This window comes from Euleptes europaea, chromosome 20 (genome assembly GCF_029931775.1).
Source record: "Euleptes europaea isolate rEulEur1 chromosome 20, rEulEur1.hap1, whole genome shotgun sequence".
Taxonomy (NCBI): domain Eukaryota; kingdom Metazoa; phylum Chordata; class Lepidosauria; order Squamata; family Sphaerodactylidae; genus Euleptes; species Euleptes europaea.
Window position 1 is genome coordinate 7,322,414 of NC_079331.1, and position 17,534 is coordinate 7,339,947.

The 17,534-nt window shown below is 51.0% G+C and overlaps 1 protein-coding gene across 1 annotated transcript in view; it reads right to left on the bottom strand.

Moving 5' to 3' along the window:
• Positions 1-115: 115 nt before the first annotated feature.
• Positions 116-17,534, bottom strand: part of ALPK3 (alpha kinase 3) — a 43,124-nt gene continuing 25,705 nt past the window's right edge. The window contains exons 6-14 of the mRNA XM_056866064.1: positions 11,163-13,020; positions 10,156-10,303; positions 7,570-7,697; positions 6,692-6,727; positions 5,248-5,522; positions 4,267-4,355; positions 2,676-2,893; positions 1,377-1,425; positions 116-455 (exon numbers count right to left, since the gene is read on the bottom strand). Coding sequence (XP_056722042.1) covers positions 116-455; positions 1,377-1,425; positions 2,676-2,893; positions 4,267-4,355; positions 5,248-5,522; positions 6,692-6,727; positions 7,570-7,697; positions 10,156-10,303; positions 11,163-13,020 — 3,141 coding nt within the window. The remainder of the gene's footprint in view (positions 456-1,376; positions 1,426-2,675; positions 2,894-4,266; positions 4,356-5,247; positions 5,523-6,691; positions 6,728-7,569; positions 7,698-10,155; positions 10,304-11,162; positions 13,021-17,534) is intronic.

A 17,534-nucleotide genomic window follows, 5' to 3' on the forward strand; every position in this document is an offset into this window, starting at 1 on the left:
CACCACACACAGGCCTCACACACTGGAGGGAAGGAGCCATGGGAGGGCATGGCGGTGGCCGCCGTGGCCCCTTCCCGGGCACATGCAATGCACATCCGCGAAGGTCCCCACGCCTTCACTGCAGCCGGCTGGCCTTGCCGTTCTCCCCCGCTTTGGCTCGCGGCGGGGGCTGCGGTTCCACCCCCTCAGGGCACTTGCGGGCATTCTTGGGGCTGACGGAGCCTTTCCGGAGGGGTTGGGGGCTAGCCAGGCCTTTCTTCTGGAGCTGGGGGCTGGACTGGGCCGACGGGGCCTTCCTGCTAGAGATGGGGCTCCGGGAGCCTTTGCCTTTCGCTGGGGGCTGCGGGGGTTCGAGGCTCTTCAAGGCCAGGAGCTCACAGTAACGGTTGCACCGGTGGGAGGTGATAAAGTGTTCCAGCAGGGCAGGGCAGCAGCTATCCTTCAGGCCTTGGTACCTGGCAAGAGAGAGAGGGCAAATCACCAGGGCCAATCTGCCGTTTTAGACATGCAGCCACCCACCCGGGCCCACCACCCACAGCTTTCGACAGGAGCTGCCCCGGGGTGACTCGGCTTGGGTGAGACAAAATCGACTCAACCGGCAGCTGCAGCACTGAGGCCAGGAGACACCCAGAACAGGCAGGGTGGGGCTGCAGACTCATGGGTTAGTAATTGAGTTTGGCAGCTGGGGGTGGGGGAGGGCAGTCGCGTCATCAAGCCCTGCCTGGGAAAGGCAGCTGCAAGCTGAGATGGGGCTTTAGGGCACTTCTGATTGGGTTAAGGGGAGAAGCAAGCCAAGGGCGGGGGACTGGAAGTTGGTTGAAGATACTTGAAGGATGGTTATCATATCCCCTCTCAGTCTTCTCTTCTTCAGGCTAAACATACCCAGCTCCTTCAACCTTTCCTCATAGGACTTGGTCTCCAGACCCCTCACCATCTTTGTTGCCCTCCTCTGGACATGTTCCAGCTTGTCTACATCTTTCTTAAATTGCGGTGCCCAAAACTGAACACAATACTCTAGGTGAGGGAGCTGGCCACGTCTCCCCAGCCCCGTGACCCAAAGGCTAAGGAGCGAAGAGAACTTTCCACAGGACCCCCGCAAGCAGGGCTTGCTCCTGAGAAATCCACGAGAGGAGAAAATAAAATCCTGAGCCATCACAAGCTAGAAACGAAAGTCCGGGGCCCAGAGTTTTCACCTGACTCGGAATGAACGACAACAGCACCATCTCAAAAATAAAGGGGTGTGAGGAGGAGGAGGAGGAGGAGAATGGAGCTTCATGCGTTGTTATTTTATCCCCTCCCCAGTTTGAACCAGTGCCACCTGGATCCAGAGTCGGCATCGGAGTCCAGACACAGGGACCCAAATGCAGCTTGCTTACCCTTTTGTTTTGGTAACGATCCTCACATTGGTGACCTTCCACCCAACACCTGCAACAGAAGAAGGCCCACCTTGGGTCACAAAGCAGGCGGCAGAGCACTGGCTTCATTGACTGAGCACACCCGACGGCACGAACCTCCGCAAATCCGGCTCTGCACTTTCCTAGCAGGATCGGCTCGAATGGAGAAAAGCTGTCCGTGGAAGGCGCCGATTGGCTAGCGTCTGTAACATCAGCACTCCACGGCCTTCTAGGCCTGCTACCCTACCAGTCTTGGTTACAGCCATCACCAGAATCCCAAAAGGAAAAGGCTTTTGCTCCCACCCTACAGAAAAGCCCTGGTGTTAAAAAGAAACTAAAGAGTAATAGTAATTAAGTCTCGTGTTTTGGGGCACTCTGGGAAGCCAAAAATTGAAGTCAGAACGATGTCCAGTTCCAGCCATGGCACCCTTCTATTTTATTTTATTTTATTTATACCCCTCCTTTCTCCCCAACGGAGACCCAAAAAAGTGACATCTATCTCCTCTGTTCCAGTTTATTCTCACAGCAACTCGGTCAGGGGTAGTTTAGGGAGTGCGAGAGTGGCCTGAAGTCACCCAGCAAGCTTCCATAGAAGATTCGAACTCGGGCCCTCCCAGATCCTAACACAACACTCTAACCACTATGCAACACTGGCGTACTCTAGGCATGGCTGAGTAAAGAAAGCAAGCGAGGTTTGCAGAGGTCAGCGGGAAGAATAAAGAACGGGCTTTTTAAAGTCCCTAATTCCTGGGCCAAACTGAATTTTCCACAAGGAAGAAGAAGAGTTGGTTTTTATATGCCACTTTCTCTACCACTTAAGGGAGAATCAAAACGGCTTACAATCACCTTCCCCTCCTCACAAGACTCCCTGTGAGGTCGGTGGGGCTGAGAGAGCTCTAAGAGAGCTGTGACTAGCCCAAGGTCACCCAGCTGGCTTCATGTGGAGGAGTGGGGAAACCAACCCGGTTCACCAGATTAGTGCCCACCGCTCGTGAGGAGTGGGGGAATCAAACCCGGTTCTCCATATTAAAGTCCACCTCTCCAAACCACCGCTCTTAACCACTACACCATGCTGGCTCTCAGCCAGCAAAGAAAGCAAGCACGGCTTGCAGAGTTCAGCAGGAAGAATAAAGCTAAGGCTTTTTTAAAGTCCCAAATTCCAGGGCCAAAGAGTTTTCCAAGGAGGCAAAAAGCCACTGTTTTCCAAATTGTTTCTACCGCTGTGAGTCCCTCCTTGGGATGTTTCCCCAAATGCCACGGGGCTAAAGCGATGACTCTCACCTTCCAAGTCCGTCACCAGGAGGTTGCCGTTTGTCCACTGGTACAACCAGTGCTGGAAGGTGGCACACTTGTGCCCGACCTCGGAGGCGCTGGCTGGGGCCAGGCTGCCATCTCGCTCTCGCCCGCAGAGGCGCTCAAACAGGCCAGGCAGGTCCTCCTCCATGGTCGCGTAGGGGACGTTGTTAGCCGGCCGGTAGATCAGGTAAACGGGGATGATTCTGCGCGAGAGCGGAGTCCCAGCTCAGTTATTGCAGCTTCTCTGCGTATTTTGCACATGACCACTTCCCCCTGATACAAGTGCATAAGGCAAAGCTCGCGCAAGCGTCAAGCGCCTACACAGGTTTACATCTTGGGAGGCTGCGACTGGCAGCGGGTTGCTGACTTGGGTGCACATGCTAGAATCATAGAGTTGGAAGGGACCACCAGGATCATCTAGTCCAACCCCCTGCACAATGCAGGAAATTTACAACTACCTCCCCACCCCCACACCCCCAGTGACCCCCTCTACATGCCCAGAAGATGGCCAAGATGCCCTCCCTGTCATCATCTGCCTATGGTCACAGAATCAGCATTGCTGACAGATGGCCATCTAAAGCTCTTCTTAAAAATCTCCAGGGAAGGAGAGCCCACCACTTCCCGAGGAAGCCTCTTCCACTGAGGAACTGCTCAGACTGCTAGAAAATTCTTCCTTATGTCTAGACGGAAACTCTTTTGATTTATACCCGACCCTTCTCCCCAACAGAGACCCAAAATGGGTGACATCTCTCCCCTCTCTTCCAGTTTATCCTCACAGCGATTGTAAGCCGGTAAGAAGATTGTAAGATGCGGCCTGATTTCAGGTTGGACCCTCGGTCCAGCAATCTTGGGATCGTCTACTCCAGGGGTCTCCAACCTTTTCAAGCTTGTGGGCGCCTCTGGAATTCTGACACTGCGTGGCAGGTAAAAAGGCTGCTGCAGGAGCCAGCCACAGAATGGCTGCAGCAGCTTACCTTCAGTCACACTGTGAAAATCCTTATCCTATGGTGGCAGCTGCTGCCAAAGCAGCATTATTGAAAATCCAAGTGGCCAATTGAATTTCCCCTGGCCAATAGCTCCACTTTGCCCTGCTCACTTTCCAAAAACACTTGATGGGCACCAGGAAAGAAGAAGAGTTGGTTTTTATATGCTGACTTTCTCTACCACTTAAGGCAGAATCAAACCGGCTTACAATCGCCTTCCCCTCCCCACAACAGACAACTTGTGATGTAGGTGAGGCTGAGAGAGTTCAGAGAGAACTGTGACTAGCCCAAGGTTACCCAGCTGGCTTCATGTGGAGGAGTGGGGAAGAACCTGGTTCTCCAGATCAGAGTCTACCGCTCTTAACCACTACACCACACTAGCTCTCAAAGAACGCAAATATAAGCCTGGGTAGCCAGGTTTTGATTAGCAAAAACCAAGTGGGGTTGAAGGGGTCATTCCCCTTTCCTCTTCCCGGCATATTTTGTAATAAGGTTCCCTGGAGAGGTGGCATTAAAATTTTGCAAATAAAATAAATAAATGTGCCCCCCCCCCTCCTCACCACATCTCCACAGAGCCCAGAGGTACCACTTACTCAGGCACGGGCCCAAAGGCAGGGACGGCTCGGGCCTCCGCCGCAAAGATTTTGCAGTATTCCCGGCTCGAATTCTGGATCTTGCACTCCTGTAGGGGGCAAACAAGACAGAGGGGCTATCCTTCTTGTGGGGAAGGACAGGATGGGCAACATACACAGGAGCACGAGGGGCAGGCACAAAGCAGCATAAGAACATAAGAAAGGGGCCCTGATGGATCAGACCAAGGCCCATCAAGTCCAGCAGTCTGTTCACACAGTGGCCAACCAGGTGCCTCTAGGAAGCCCCCAAACAAGACGACTGCAGCAGCACTGTCCTGCCTGTGTTCCACATCACCTCAGATAATAGGCATGCTTCTCTGATCCTGGAGAGAATATGTATGCATCATGGCTAGTATCCATTTTAACTAGTAGCCACTAATACCCCTCCATTAACATGTCCCTTCTTAAAGCCTTCCAAGCTGGCAGCCATCACCCCATCCTGGGGCAGGGAGTTCCACAATTTAACTACGTGTTGTGTGAAGAAATATCAGTTTTGAATCTCTCACCCTCCAGCTTCAGCAAATGACCCCCACATTCTGGCCTTAGGAGAGAGGGAGAAAAACCTCTCCCTGTCCACTCTCTCCACACCATGCATAGTTTTAGAGACCTCTATCATGTCTCCCCTTAACCGCCTTCTTTCCAAGCTAAACAGCCCTAAGCGTTTTAATTGCTCCTCGTAGGGCAGTCGCTCTAGCCCCCTGATCATTTTGGTTGCTCCAGCATATTTTAACACGAAGCTCCATAAAAGCCAAGGGAGGAAGGATGAAGTCCCTGTAGCCAAGACGGAAGGTTGGGAAGTCATCATTAAGAAAAAGCAAACAGAAACCCCTTGACCCCTTGTGACATAGGAACAGCTACACAGGCAGGAGATGTCACTCAGATGGCAAGCTACATGCCGACCAGTGCCAACGGGCCAAACACCACGCACGTCTCTCTCCTTACCTGAATGGTGATGTCATAGTTCCTTTCCATCAGCGTGTTCTCGCTGCGCCCGCCAAAGGCGATGAGGTTACGGATCTTGATGATGCCCGTGCGCCCGGACTCGAAGACCGGCTCGAGGCCGTAAATGGCCCGGGCGCGGCACGCCTTCCGCAGGAAGCCTTGGCCTACCTCCAGGTCCTCCACCGTGATCCGGCCAAAGAACTTGTCCCCCCAAAAGCCGGAGTCCGCCAGGCCCTTGGCGAACACCATGGGCGTCATCTCGATCTCCTCGCCAGCTGCGCAAGAGAGAAAAAACACACAGCGTGTGGGGCTGAGAAAATGCAGAAGGGTTTGGAAAGGCAGGAGGGAAAGGATGCTAACCTGATAGGCCCACTAAGAGATCTAGGGGGAATTGTTATTTTCCACGATAAGAGATTGGAGGAACCATCTTCCCAGCAAACTAATGACCCCATTGCTTAATAGCATAGATGTGGACGGGGTGGGGGGAGGACATAGGCCCAATTATATAGGGAAACAAACAAAGAAGGTGGCAGAAAGCCCATGGGATCCCAGACCAGAGAGGTGGACTGTTGACAAATCTTCAGTTGCTAGCCAAAATTTGTGCTTGCCACAGACCCCCAGCCTTCCTCCTTCCCAAGGAGGGGCTGAGGCTCAGTGGTAGAGCATCTGCTTGGCATGCAGAAGGTCCCCGGTTCAATCCCCGGCATCTCCACTTAAAAGGACTAGGCAAGTAGGTGATGTGAAAGAGCTCTGCCTGAGACCCTGGAGAGCTGCTGCTGGTCTGAGTAGACAATACTGACTTTGATGGACCAAGGGTCTGATTCAGTATAAGGCAGCTTCATATGTTCAAGGAGAAAGGTCTTGCTACGCTCCAAGTGTCTTGGAAGCCCAGCGTGGCTTCACCTCTTCTCCAGCTCTGAGCCTGCTATATGGCAGCAGGGCTTGTCTCTGTCACCGAGCTTCAGAGAGGTTTAGAAATGTAACGCAGCTCCCCTTTCCCGAGAGAAAGGCAAGGGATCTTGCACCAGGCATCGGTGGGCCGACAAGGATGCCTGTGGCCACGCGATCAAGCCTCGGGAGGGGAAGGAAGGAGGGAGGTGAGAAGAGAGGGATACGGAGACCCCGGTGAGGAAGGCATATGCACTGTGGCCCCAGGATGTCTGGGGGAAGGGAATCCTATTCAAGCCACCCAGAGGCAGGGGAGGTACACGGGACAGAGTGCAAGAAGTGTGTCTGCAAGGAGAAAGCATCTTCTTCTCTGTAATCTCTGGCCTCGGCATTAAAGGGAAGCCCGTCTTTCCGGGCTCCCCTGGGCTCTTGGTTGCTAAGTCTTCCATGAGACGTCAGCTGGGCAGGAGGAGCAGGCGGGGTTCACGCACGGGAGAGGGGCCGCGTCACCTGGCAGGGCACAGACTCACCACGCTGTCTCCTGGGCACACTTTACCTTCTATTTCTTCTTTGGAGATAAATCCTGACAGCACTGGACAGAGGGAGAGAGAGAGAAAGAGATAGAGAGGGGTTCTCGTTGCTGTACACCTCCACTGTGAAGAGACACAAGAAAGGGAGGCAGAACCCTTTCCTCAGTTCCACAGGCGCTAATTCGGCTCGTGGACTCCTTCCTCTTGGGCGCCTCTTTATTTTGCATCCCTGTCGCGCATCCCTGCGCTCGGCCTCAGAAGCCCTCACGCCTGTAGCTTCTCCTGTCAAAGCTGCTCTGCAGCCATGCAGCGAGCATGAAGAGAAACGATTCATCCATCTGTGCCTACTGGCCATGCGCAGAGCCAGTGCCCAGCGGGAGAGCTGGATTCGAGTCCGGTAGCGCCTCAGAGGCCAACGAGATTTTTGCAGCATGAGCTTTTGAGACTCGAGTCTTGTATCTGCCAAAAGGAGCCTTGATTCTCGAAAGCTTTACCCTGGGAATCTTGTTTGCTAAGGTGCTAACGGACTTGAATCTAGCTCTTTTTCTGCAGGCCACCGTGAAGAAGAAGAAGAGTTGGTTTTTATATGCCGACTTTCTCTACCACTTAAGGCAGAATCAAACCGGCTTACAACCACCTTCCTTTCCCCTCCCCACAACAGACACCCTGTGAGGTGGGTGGGGCTGAGAGAATGTGACTAGCCCAAGGTCACCCAGCTGGCTTCATGGTAGGAGTGGGGAAACCAACCCGGTTCACCAGATTAGCATCCGCTGCTCCTGTGGCGGAGTGGGGGAATCAAACCCAGTTCTCCAGCTCAGAGTCCACCGCTCCAAACCACAGCTCTCAGCCACTACACCAGACTGGCTCTCAGAGCAGAGCCCTGCCTGGGGGTGGGAGGCCTCACCTTCAGCGCTCAGCAGGAAGTCAGTGGAATCGGTGCCGTATTCGTTCTGGATGGTGCACTGGTAGACGCCACAGTCCTTCAGGGACACCTGCACGATGGCCAGGGCCGCCTGCCCTTCATCTCCGGAGCTGGAAGAGAGTCCTCCAGGTAAGGAGAGCAGAGAATGCCTGGCCACTCACCCTCCAACAGTCACAAGAAGGAGAGCAGGGAGCCAAACGTAGGGGGCACACACCTATCCAACGCCTGAAAACCAGTTCATGCATATTCCCCCTCCATGTGGTGTACATGGGATCCAATCCAGGAGATGCTGGGAGTGCTGTGATTGGAGCTCCCAGCTTTTTAAAAGCTATCTCGGGACAGAAGAGTGGAGAGGAAAAGATGAGACAGGAAGCCAGGGTTAGCATTTAAGGAAAGAAGAAGAAAGGTTGATTTTTATATGCCGACTTTCTCTCCCACTCAAGGAAGAATCAAACCGGCTTACAATCACCTTCCTTTCCCCTCCCCACAAGAGACACCCTGTGAGGTAGGTGGGGCTGAGAGAGCTCTGAGAGAACTGTGATTAGCCCGAGGTCCCCCAGCTGGCTTCGTGTGTAGGAGTGGGGAAACAAATCCAGTTCACCACATTAGCCTCAGCCTCTCGTGTGGAGGAGCGGGGACTCAAACCCAGTTCTCCAGATCAGTCCACCGCTCCAAACCACCGCTCTTAACCACGCCAGCTCTCAAAGGCATCGTGGGATCTGAGAGGTGACACGAATGACTTCAGAAAAGTTCTAGCCAATTGTCCAACAGACTTTTCTAGCAAACACAAGTGCAATTTTTGAAGTGTGCAGAGTAAAGAAACATTGGGGAGGAGACAGCAATTATCTTCCTTAGCCTGATTTCGGGGGAGCATCCATAGACTGGGAGTCAGGTGACAGACCTTTTTTTCAATACTGTGCAACTGCTGCTGGGACCCGTGGAAGAGAAAAGCTGTGCCTGGGTTGCTTAGCAACTGCCAGACACCATCCCCTGGTGCTTCTGAAATCTCTTTCAACGAGCCATGAGGTTCCTAAATCTGCCACTGCAAAAATATCTTATTGAGGTCACAGATAAATTCTGAAAACTGTACACAGATTTTTGTAACGTTACTGCAAATCTGCAATAAAACCCCACAATCGTTGTATCGAAACCCTAAACGCCAGGTGAGAAGAGGCAATGTCATCCAAAGATAGCATAAACAGCACATGGTATTTATATATTCCTGTGGTTCCTATAAGCATCTTAAACCGAAACATCTGGCAGTAGGAAGAAGAAGAAGAGTTGGTTTTTATATGTCGACTTTCTCTACCACTTAAGGGATACTCAAACCGGCTTACAATCGCCTTCCCCTCCCCACAACAGACACCCTGTGAGGTAGGTGGGGCTGAGAGAGCTCGAAGAGAACTGTGACTAGCCCACAGTCACCCAGTTGGCTTCGTGTGTAGTAGCGGGGAAGCAAATCCAGTTCCCCAGATTAGCCTCCGTCGCTCATGAGGAGGAGTGGGGAATCGAACCCGGTTCTCCAGATCAGAGACCACGGCTCTGTTGTGTTATGGAAGAGTCCAAAGTTCTCTGTACAAAAGCCGTCTGGAACTTCCAGGGCAAAATTTAGACTGGTACAATCAACATTTGAAATGTGGTGTCGGAGGAGAGTTTTACGGATACAGCGGACCACCAAAAAGACAAATCGGTGGGTTCCGGATCAAATCAAGTCTGAACTCTCCCTAGAAGCTAAAATGACTAAACTGAGGCCGTCGTATTTTGGTCACATCATAAGACAAGAGTCACTGGAAAAGACCATAATGCTAAGAAAAGTCGAAGGCAGCAGGAAAAGAGGAAGACCCAAACTGAGATGGATCGACCCAACCGAGGACTCCACAGCCTTCAGTTTGCAAGACCTGAGCAAGGCTGTTAAGGGGAGGACATTAATTCATAGGGTCTCTGAAAGTCAGAAGCCACCTGATGGCACACACACAATTGATGGGTTTTTTTTACTTCTGCTTGTCTTCTGGATCTAGCTCCTCCTGTGTCCTTAAGATGAAAAATTAGCAACTAGCTACTCCTGAAAGCAGTGTTATGCCTGGCATAAAACTGCTGGAAAAGATGCCTTAACGTGCATTGATTAAAAAATGCAAGTCAGACACAATCAAAATGGAGGGAAATGATGACTGTGAGTGTTAAGTGCCATCAAGTCACTTCCGACTCATGGCGACCCTATGAATGAAAGTCCTCCAAAATGTCCTATCTTTGACAGCCTTGCTCAGATCTTGCAAATTGACTATTGATGGCTGAAGTTATTCATGTCCCTCGCAAGCCTCTTTCATGTCTTATGTATCTAGAACTTGCAGAATTTTTCTAACCAACCATAACCGTCGCTAAAATACACTGAAAGTGGATTGAAAGCGCATCATTCAGTGTGTGTGAAAGCTCCCCTAGAGGTGTTACAAGCATGTCTGTTTTCATTGATGAAATGCTGGAGGATATGTTATTGTGGGTTGAGAAGCCCCTCCTCAATCACAGAAAGCCCCACGGCTCCCCCGCCAGAGGGGCCATTTGTGTATGACTCACCTCCTTCTTGTCTCCGTCACGGGAATCTCGTCTTTATACCAGGTCAGCTTTGAGTCACTCAGAATATTGAAGAACTGACACCAAAGTTTCAGGTTTCCCGAAGCGTCTGAGAACTGCTCTGCTCGGATCTTGCGGATCACCTGCGGGGCTGCAGAAAGGGGGAGGTGGGTATTAGCCAAATGGGACTAAGAGAATTCCAAGAGCTCAGTCGAGATGACAAAGCCTGGACACAAACAAAAAAGGAAAAATAAATAAGGGGAAAAGTGGATTTCCATGTTCGCCCCCACAAGGAATGGGAATCAATGGGGAAATAACCCTGAAAACCAATATTTTAAAAAGTCTCCTCCCCTAAATCTTGGGGGTGGAGTGAGGGTTGCCCCTTGACCTATTTCTGTTATCCTGTGATAGGTGCATAAGAATATAAAAACATAAGAAAGGCCAGGCTGGATCAGACCAAGGTCCATCAAGTCCAGCAGTCTGTTCACACAGTGGCCAACCAGGTGCCTCTAGGAGGCCCACAAGCAAGACGGCTGCAGCAGCATTGTCCTGCCTGTGTTCCACAGCACCTAATATAATAGGCATGCTCCTCTGATCCTGGAGAGAATAGGTATGCATCATGGCTAGTATTCATTTCTACTAATAGCCATGGATAGCCCTCTCCTCCATGAACATGTCCAGTCCCCTCTTAAAACCTTCCAAGTTGGCAGCCATCACCAACATCCTGGGGCAGGGAGTTCCACAATTCTGCACAGATTCTGCATTCTCAAAAGCTACAGCTGTGGGCCTGGGAGCTACACTAGTGATCTGCTGATGTGTAGGAGCAAGTGGAAATTGCCTCTATGCCCTGTAACAGTCTTGGGGACATTTCCTTGAACGGAGGAGCCCTTAGAGAGGATGAAAAAGCAGGTCTCCCCACTTCCGTCCCCTACCTGAATGATCTGAACTTGGACTACCGCCCTCCCCTCTCAGATTCTCTTATCTGTCTGCTTGGGCCTTATTTGTCTCACCTTTAAATGGGTCATTTGCTCTCCGGGATTCTCCTATCTGCCCTTCCGGTCCACTCTCTTCACATTTCTCAGGGCCTCCTGGGACAATCTCTGCCACATTCTTACTTTCTTCGGCAGTCTCCTCATATATCTTCGGCACTTCTAACGTCGCCATCTTTCTGGCAAGGGATGGGGAACGCCTCTCCATGGGAGGAGACGGAGCTGGGATCGGGTTTTGCAAAAGAGCTGCGTTCCTCCGGCTCTGCTGCGGAGACACGGTGGGGCTGTCCTTTTTGCCAAGCACCTGGCCGTCCGGGACTACCCCTTCCATCTCGTCGGCTTGCTTAGCTTTGGGAAGGAATATTTTACGGCGGGCTCCCAGCGCCAGCTCCTGAGGGGTGGCACTAGGCAGGGCTGCCGGTGCCTCGCCAGAAACCTCTGGAGGCAGGTCGGGAAGCCCCGTCAGCTCGCTGGAAACGTTCCCTACCACGATCGAGGGCAAGCAGGGCAAGGGGGGCACCTTTGATTCAGCCACCAGCCTTTCTTGGCAAGCGAGCAGCTCCTGATTGATCATTCCCGTGAGTCTTCGGGAAGTCTTCGGGGTCAGCTGCAGGCTCTCTGCGCTCTGGAAGAGCTGGTTGGTTTCGACCCGTTCGAAGATCTTCCTTGAAGTTCTGGGGGTTAACCCAGCGATGCCCACATCTGTGACGTGCCTCGGGAGGGCAGTGGGTGGGGTCCTTTCCTCCACTCCCTTGGCCTTCTGCTTTGGGCTCTCCTTGCTCTTCTCTTCCTCCGAGGTTATCTTCAAGAGCAGAAGCAAATAATTTTTCAGGGAAGTCACCAGGTTTTTCTGTTGTTTCTTCTCCGGGATTTGATCCTCTTCCATGGCCGTCTCGGGCTGTGGCGAATCCGGCCCTGATGGAGTGCTTGGGGCCGTTTCCTCTTCTTTCCTGGTGCTGGTCTCCAGTTTCTGGTCAAGAGCTAAAGCCTCCCGCTCATCTTCTTCACCCCTCTGAGGAGCTGAGACCACTTCCTTGGCAGGACCTTCCTCTCCGGCCATTCTGTCAGCATGCTGAGCCGGTTCTGAAGGTGGAGGCCTCGCTGGTTGCCAAGAGTCCATATCCCTCTTCGTGTCCTTTGGCGAACAGGCCACGGACTGGCTCCTCTCAGCAAGGCCTTCTTTGACAGGAGAAAGAGGAGGTGACCCTTGTGATCCGTGGAAAACTGGAGGCATCTCTACCGTGGGACTTGGAGGGGGCTTTTCCGGAATGCTCTGGTAGGGAGCAGAAGGTTCCACGAAAGCCTCCAGAACCAACAGCGGTCTTGCTGTCACCGTCCTCTCCTCCTTCAGCCCCCAATCCATTTTCAGGTCAGGCCCACCACCCCTCAACGTCTCAAATGCCTCTTCTTGCTTTCCACTGACCGCCGCTTCAGACTGAGGGGCGCCTTGGTCCCAGCAACGTGCGGGACTGGTCTTGAGATTGGCTCTCTGGGGAGGAAATTCGGTAGCGGCCGTCTCCTCGCTTCCATGATCTGGAGACGGTGCATGCTGATTTTCATCACTGCCATAAATTGGGGAGGCCTTCTCTACCTCTCCTCCCAAAAGCAGGGGTTCCTCCCCAAAGGGATGCACAAGGTCAAGGGAAACAGCTGGGGGGTTCGAGGAAGCCTCTGGGTGATACTGGTTACTTTCCTGGCTTACCACCACCACACTTGGCTTGTGGGTCTCTGGACTGGGAATGGTCTCTTGCTCCACAGGGGAGTCTTCCCTTAATGCAAAGGAGCTGGCTATCCGGTTAGTTTCTTTGGCAAATCCTGTATCTGGAGGTGGTGGGGTGTCGCAGGTGGTGAAAAAGACTGGCTTCAAGTTTTCAGGACCCTAGAAACAAAGAACACATGATAATTATCTTACTTGCATTAGCTTAGAGAGAAGGCCTTCAGAGCTGGACGAAATCTATGCAATAGCCAAGGAAGCATGGGATCTTTATTGTTCAGAACCTTTCAGACTAGTTTTATATTAATTTTAGTAATATTTATGACTGGATTATTTTTGTAATGTTTTGTCATTTTAAGTATTGTAATTTTAGCCATATTTAGTCTACGTGCTTGCTTATTTATCAAGCAATTCTGCAATCCTGTTTTATTTGATGGTCTATGACCGTATAATAATAAATTGACTGGTTGAGATAAGGCCTTGAACTTGGGGTCTTCTTCCATTTTGCAGCGCAGGCCTTGCACGGCACAAGATGGTACCTAAAAGATCACCTGCTCTTATGCGAACCTGCCTGGTCATTGAGAACGTCACTGGAGACCTTGCTCTGGGAATCCCCATGCTCAGAGATTAGATGTGTGGTGTCCTGAGACAGGGCCTTCTAAGTGATGGCACCCGGTTATGCAATAAGATGTTCACTGGTGCCCTTCTCGACGTCTTCCAGATATTCAGTGCAGTTTTAAGAACTGGTTCATTGGTTAGCACTGCTGCTTTATTGTTTAAACAGGTTTTTTTTATTTTTGAACGGCTTCATTGTGCTTTAAAAACAACAACTAGTAATCAGTATTTTATAGAAATAAAATAACTGCTGTTATTAGACCAAACTCCTTTCTAAATTTTTGGAATTTACGGAAAGCTTGCTTCAGAGAATTTTAACTCATAATTTCAATTCTGAAATGTTTTGAGTGTGTATATACAGAGACTAAAAAGGGAAACTTCCCTTCCTAAGCCAGCATATTAGGGATGCAATTTTGTTCTCACATTTCCAACCACAGTTTTAATTTTTAAAAATCAAGTTTCTAGTCCTCATGAGACCTCTGCAAATGAGCAAATTCTGCTGAAGCTGCAGAGAAACAGGGAGACTTTTTTTGGGTCAAGGACCAGTTCCATTTCCCTTCCCCAAAACAATCCTCAGTGCCTTCAAAACTCTTAGTCCCTGACCCCATACCCTAGTCTTCCTCTGCATCTGAAAAACCCTCAACCGCAAATTGCAACCAGAATACATTATGCAAATCAGGCTCATGACTGATTCCTTGCTGCAGAATTTAATTAAAAAAAACACACACAAAAGGAACAGAGACTGGCTAATTTCCTGTACCAGAAAAAAACAATTTATTCTGCCAAGTCTGAGGTCATGGCTACCAAGCTCCCCTACAAAAGACAAGGAACAAAGAATTTGTCTGTTCAAAGGCCTGGTGCAACCGAGACAGGAATAGCCACTCCAAACATGGCCAACATCCGAACAACACTGACAGATCGAAGGGAGCGACCGGATCAGGTGGCTGGAAGGACTGACGTCCAGGGAAGATTAAAAGAGCTATATCTGTCTAGCTTGGCTCAGCAATGGCAGAAGGGGAAAGGGGGCGGGGGGGTTAGACTTGAAGACATACAGCAGACAGAAGAAGAGGAGTTAGTTTTTATATGCTGACTTTCTCTACCACTTAAGGCAGAATCAAACCGTCTTACAATCACCTTCCCTTCCCCTCCCCACAACAGATTCCTGTGAGGTAGGTGGGGCTGAGAGAGCTGTGACTAGCTCAAGGTCACCCAGCTGGTTTCGTGTGCAGGAGCGGGGAAACAAATCCAGTTCACCAGATTAGCGTCCGCCGCTCACGTGGAGGAGTGGGGAATCAAACCAGGTTCTCCAGTTCAGAGTCCAACGCTCCAAACCACCGCTCTTAACCACTGCACCACGCTGGGGTGGAACCACAGGCCTAGTCTCAGTAGTGTTCGGGTTGTAGGATGTAAACGTGCAAGATCTAACTAAGACTGAACACTGGAAAAAGAAATCTCCATTTGTTAGGCACCCAAGCTCCTAGCAGACAATCGGGCTTAGCTTTTGCTTTCTCCCATGACTCTGTACCTCTACGGTTCTGAATAATTCTTTTTGGGGTGGGGAGGGGGACAGAGCCTTCCCCTTCTCTGCAGCTCTTTCTACTAATCGCACTAAAACAACTGCAGCCACAGACCGCTGCACGAACAGCTGCTCTCGTGCCTCGAGGGTCAAGTTGCAAAAACAGCTCAAGCCGTCCCATGCTGTGGCCGGAAGTGTGAAAACATCCCTAGGGCCTCTCAAGCGCAGCTTTGGAGGACCGGTTGGAAAGGTTGATGGTCACAGAAGCCACGAGAACGCCCCCCTCCTCCGACGCAACCACCTTCAGCATAACGCATTATCCCACACACCATTACGTTTTCCTTTCATCTGGTCAAAGAGTCTGCTGTGACCGGCGGTGGCTCTCCGGGGCTTCCGGCAAAGACAGGGCTTTCCCAGCCCCTGCTACCCACGATGCTAGGGCCTGAACATGGGATCTTCTGCCTCTGACACAGAACCACATCCCCTCCCCTCTGTCTGGCGGCGGAGGCATCCTTTTGCTCCCTATGGCAGGGAGGACACTGCAAGCCTCCTCGAACCAATCTTTCTTGACTTGTGCCCAAGGTTGGCCACAGGTTGCCACTTGCGTTATGCCCACACATACGTCCCTGCCCTCTTCCTTTCACCACTCCTCCAGTTATGAGCAACGATGGTATTTTAAGACACCACAGCATCATGGGTATGTGACCCTGCTTACCTTCCAAGATCTGCCTAGCCTGGACCATCCAGGTCAGGGCAAAACAGCAAGGGAGAAGATTTAATCTCACATGAACATATGAAGATGCCTTATACTGAATCAGACATCATCCATCTGAGTCAGTATTGTCTACTCAGACTGGCAGCGGCTCTACAGCATCTTAGGCAGAGGTCTTTCACATCCCCTACTACCTGATCTTTTAACTGGAAATGCTGGGGATTGAACCTGGGGCCTTCTGCATGCCAAGCAGGTACTCTACCACTGAGTCATGGTCTTCCTTCCCCCCCATCTGAGCACCACCATCCTTATACTACTTGGGGGTTCTCGCAGCTGCTTTTTGCATGCATTACAGAGCCTCTGCCATCTATCTGCCCTGAGGCGAGAGAAGGGAGCTTCTGATTCTGCTGAAGGACGTGCCGGCTCCCTTCCTGCTCTCCGAAGGTTCACGAACGACTTATCAGTCTCTTGGAGTGGCTTTCAGCACTTTGGTATGCGCTGGTGGGCTGTGTGGCCACCCGGCTGGCATTTTTCTCGGCGCATTGCCATTTTAGGAGATGTGAAACAGTCTTGGCCTCTAACTGGGAAGTGGCTCTCTAAGCTAATAATGGGAATCAACATGCCTATTGATGCGATGGGGTGGTAGCAAGCTCCTAGCTCACCTCTCTGCAGCTGCAGTCACTGTGGGAGATCATTGGATTGGCTTGTCATTTGGCCACTTCCCCAAGTTGGACAAACACCCTTCGCAGGAGTCCACCGCTCCAAACCACCACTCTTAACCACTACACCACGCCGGCTCCCAATTGCTTATCCGCCCCACAACTCCTCGCAGCTCCCCAGTTTATTATTTAAATATTTACCTGGAAAGGGGGGGCGGTTTCATGTTTATCTATGTATTTGGAGAATTTATGTTTGCAGTCACCTCCCCAGAGATCTGCTCAAAGCAGCTCACCATACCCAAGAAAATCATAAAAACTAACATAAAGGATCAATAGTAATATAACTAGGCTGCAATGTTGCATTAGACGACAATACGTTTATTGACTGTTCTTTTTCATTTGGGAGCATAATTTTCCTTGCCATGCTGTGGATTAGGGGGCATAATTTAATATCTGTCATACTCTGGAGTTCCTTTGTTTGGCTTACATTGCTTTGTTTTTGTCTGTGTATGCATTCTCTTTGTTTTGTCCCTGTGGGCTTTAAGCAATGAAATGTTGGTTTTGTTTTTTAAGCGATAACAAATTGAGAATGGTTCAACATGCATGCCGGTCATCACTCAATAACGCACCGGATCGATCTGATTTTTAAAGGCATTTTAAAGCCACGCTGAGTCACGGCTTGCTGGTGTCGCTGGTACTCCAGCACCAGTATAACGTGACAAAACAGGCACATACAAAGGCGCTCCTGGGATCGCCTGAATTCCAGAGCGAATTCAAAGATTCTGCGAGCGCCCACTAAGAGCGGTGGTTTGGAGCGGCGGACTCTGATCTGGAGAACCGAGTTCGATTCCCCACTCCTCCACATGAGCGGCGGAGGCAAATCCGGTGAACCGGGATGGTTTCCCCACTCCTACACACGAAGCCAGCTGGGTGACCTTTGGCAAGTTGTGTCTGTTGTGTCTGTTGTGTCGTGTCTGTTGTGGGGAGGGGAAGGGTGACTGTAAGCCGGTTTGAGTCTCCCTTAAGTGGTAGAGAAAGTCGGCATATAAAAACCAACTCCTCCTCCTTCTCCTCCTCTTCTTCTTCTACTTCAGAGCCGTTTATTCAAATGGACCCTGATATCAACCCCCCCCTTCCTCCCTGCACATGGGAAACAAAAGCAGAAGATAGTTTTGGA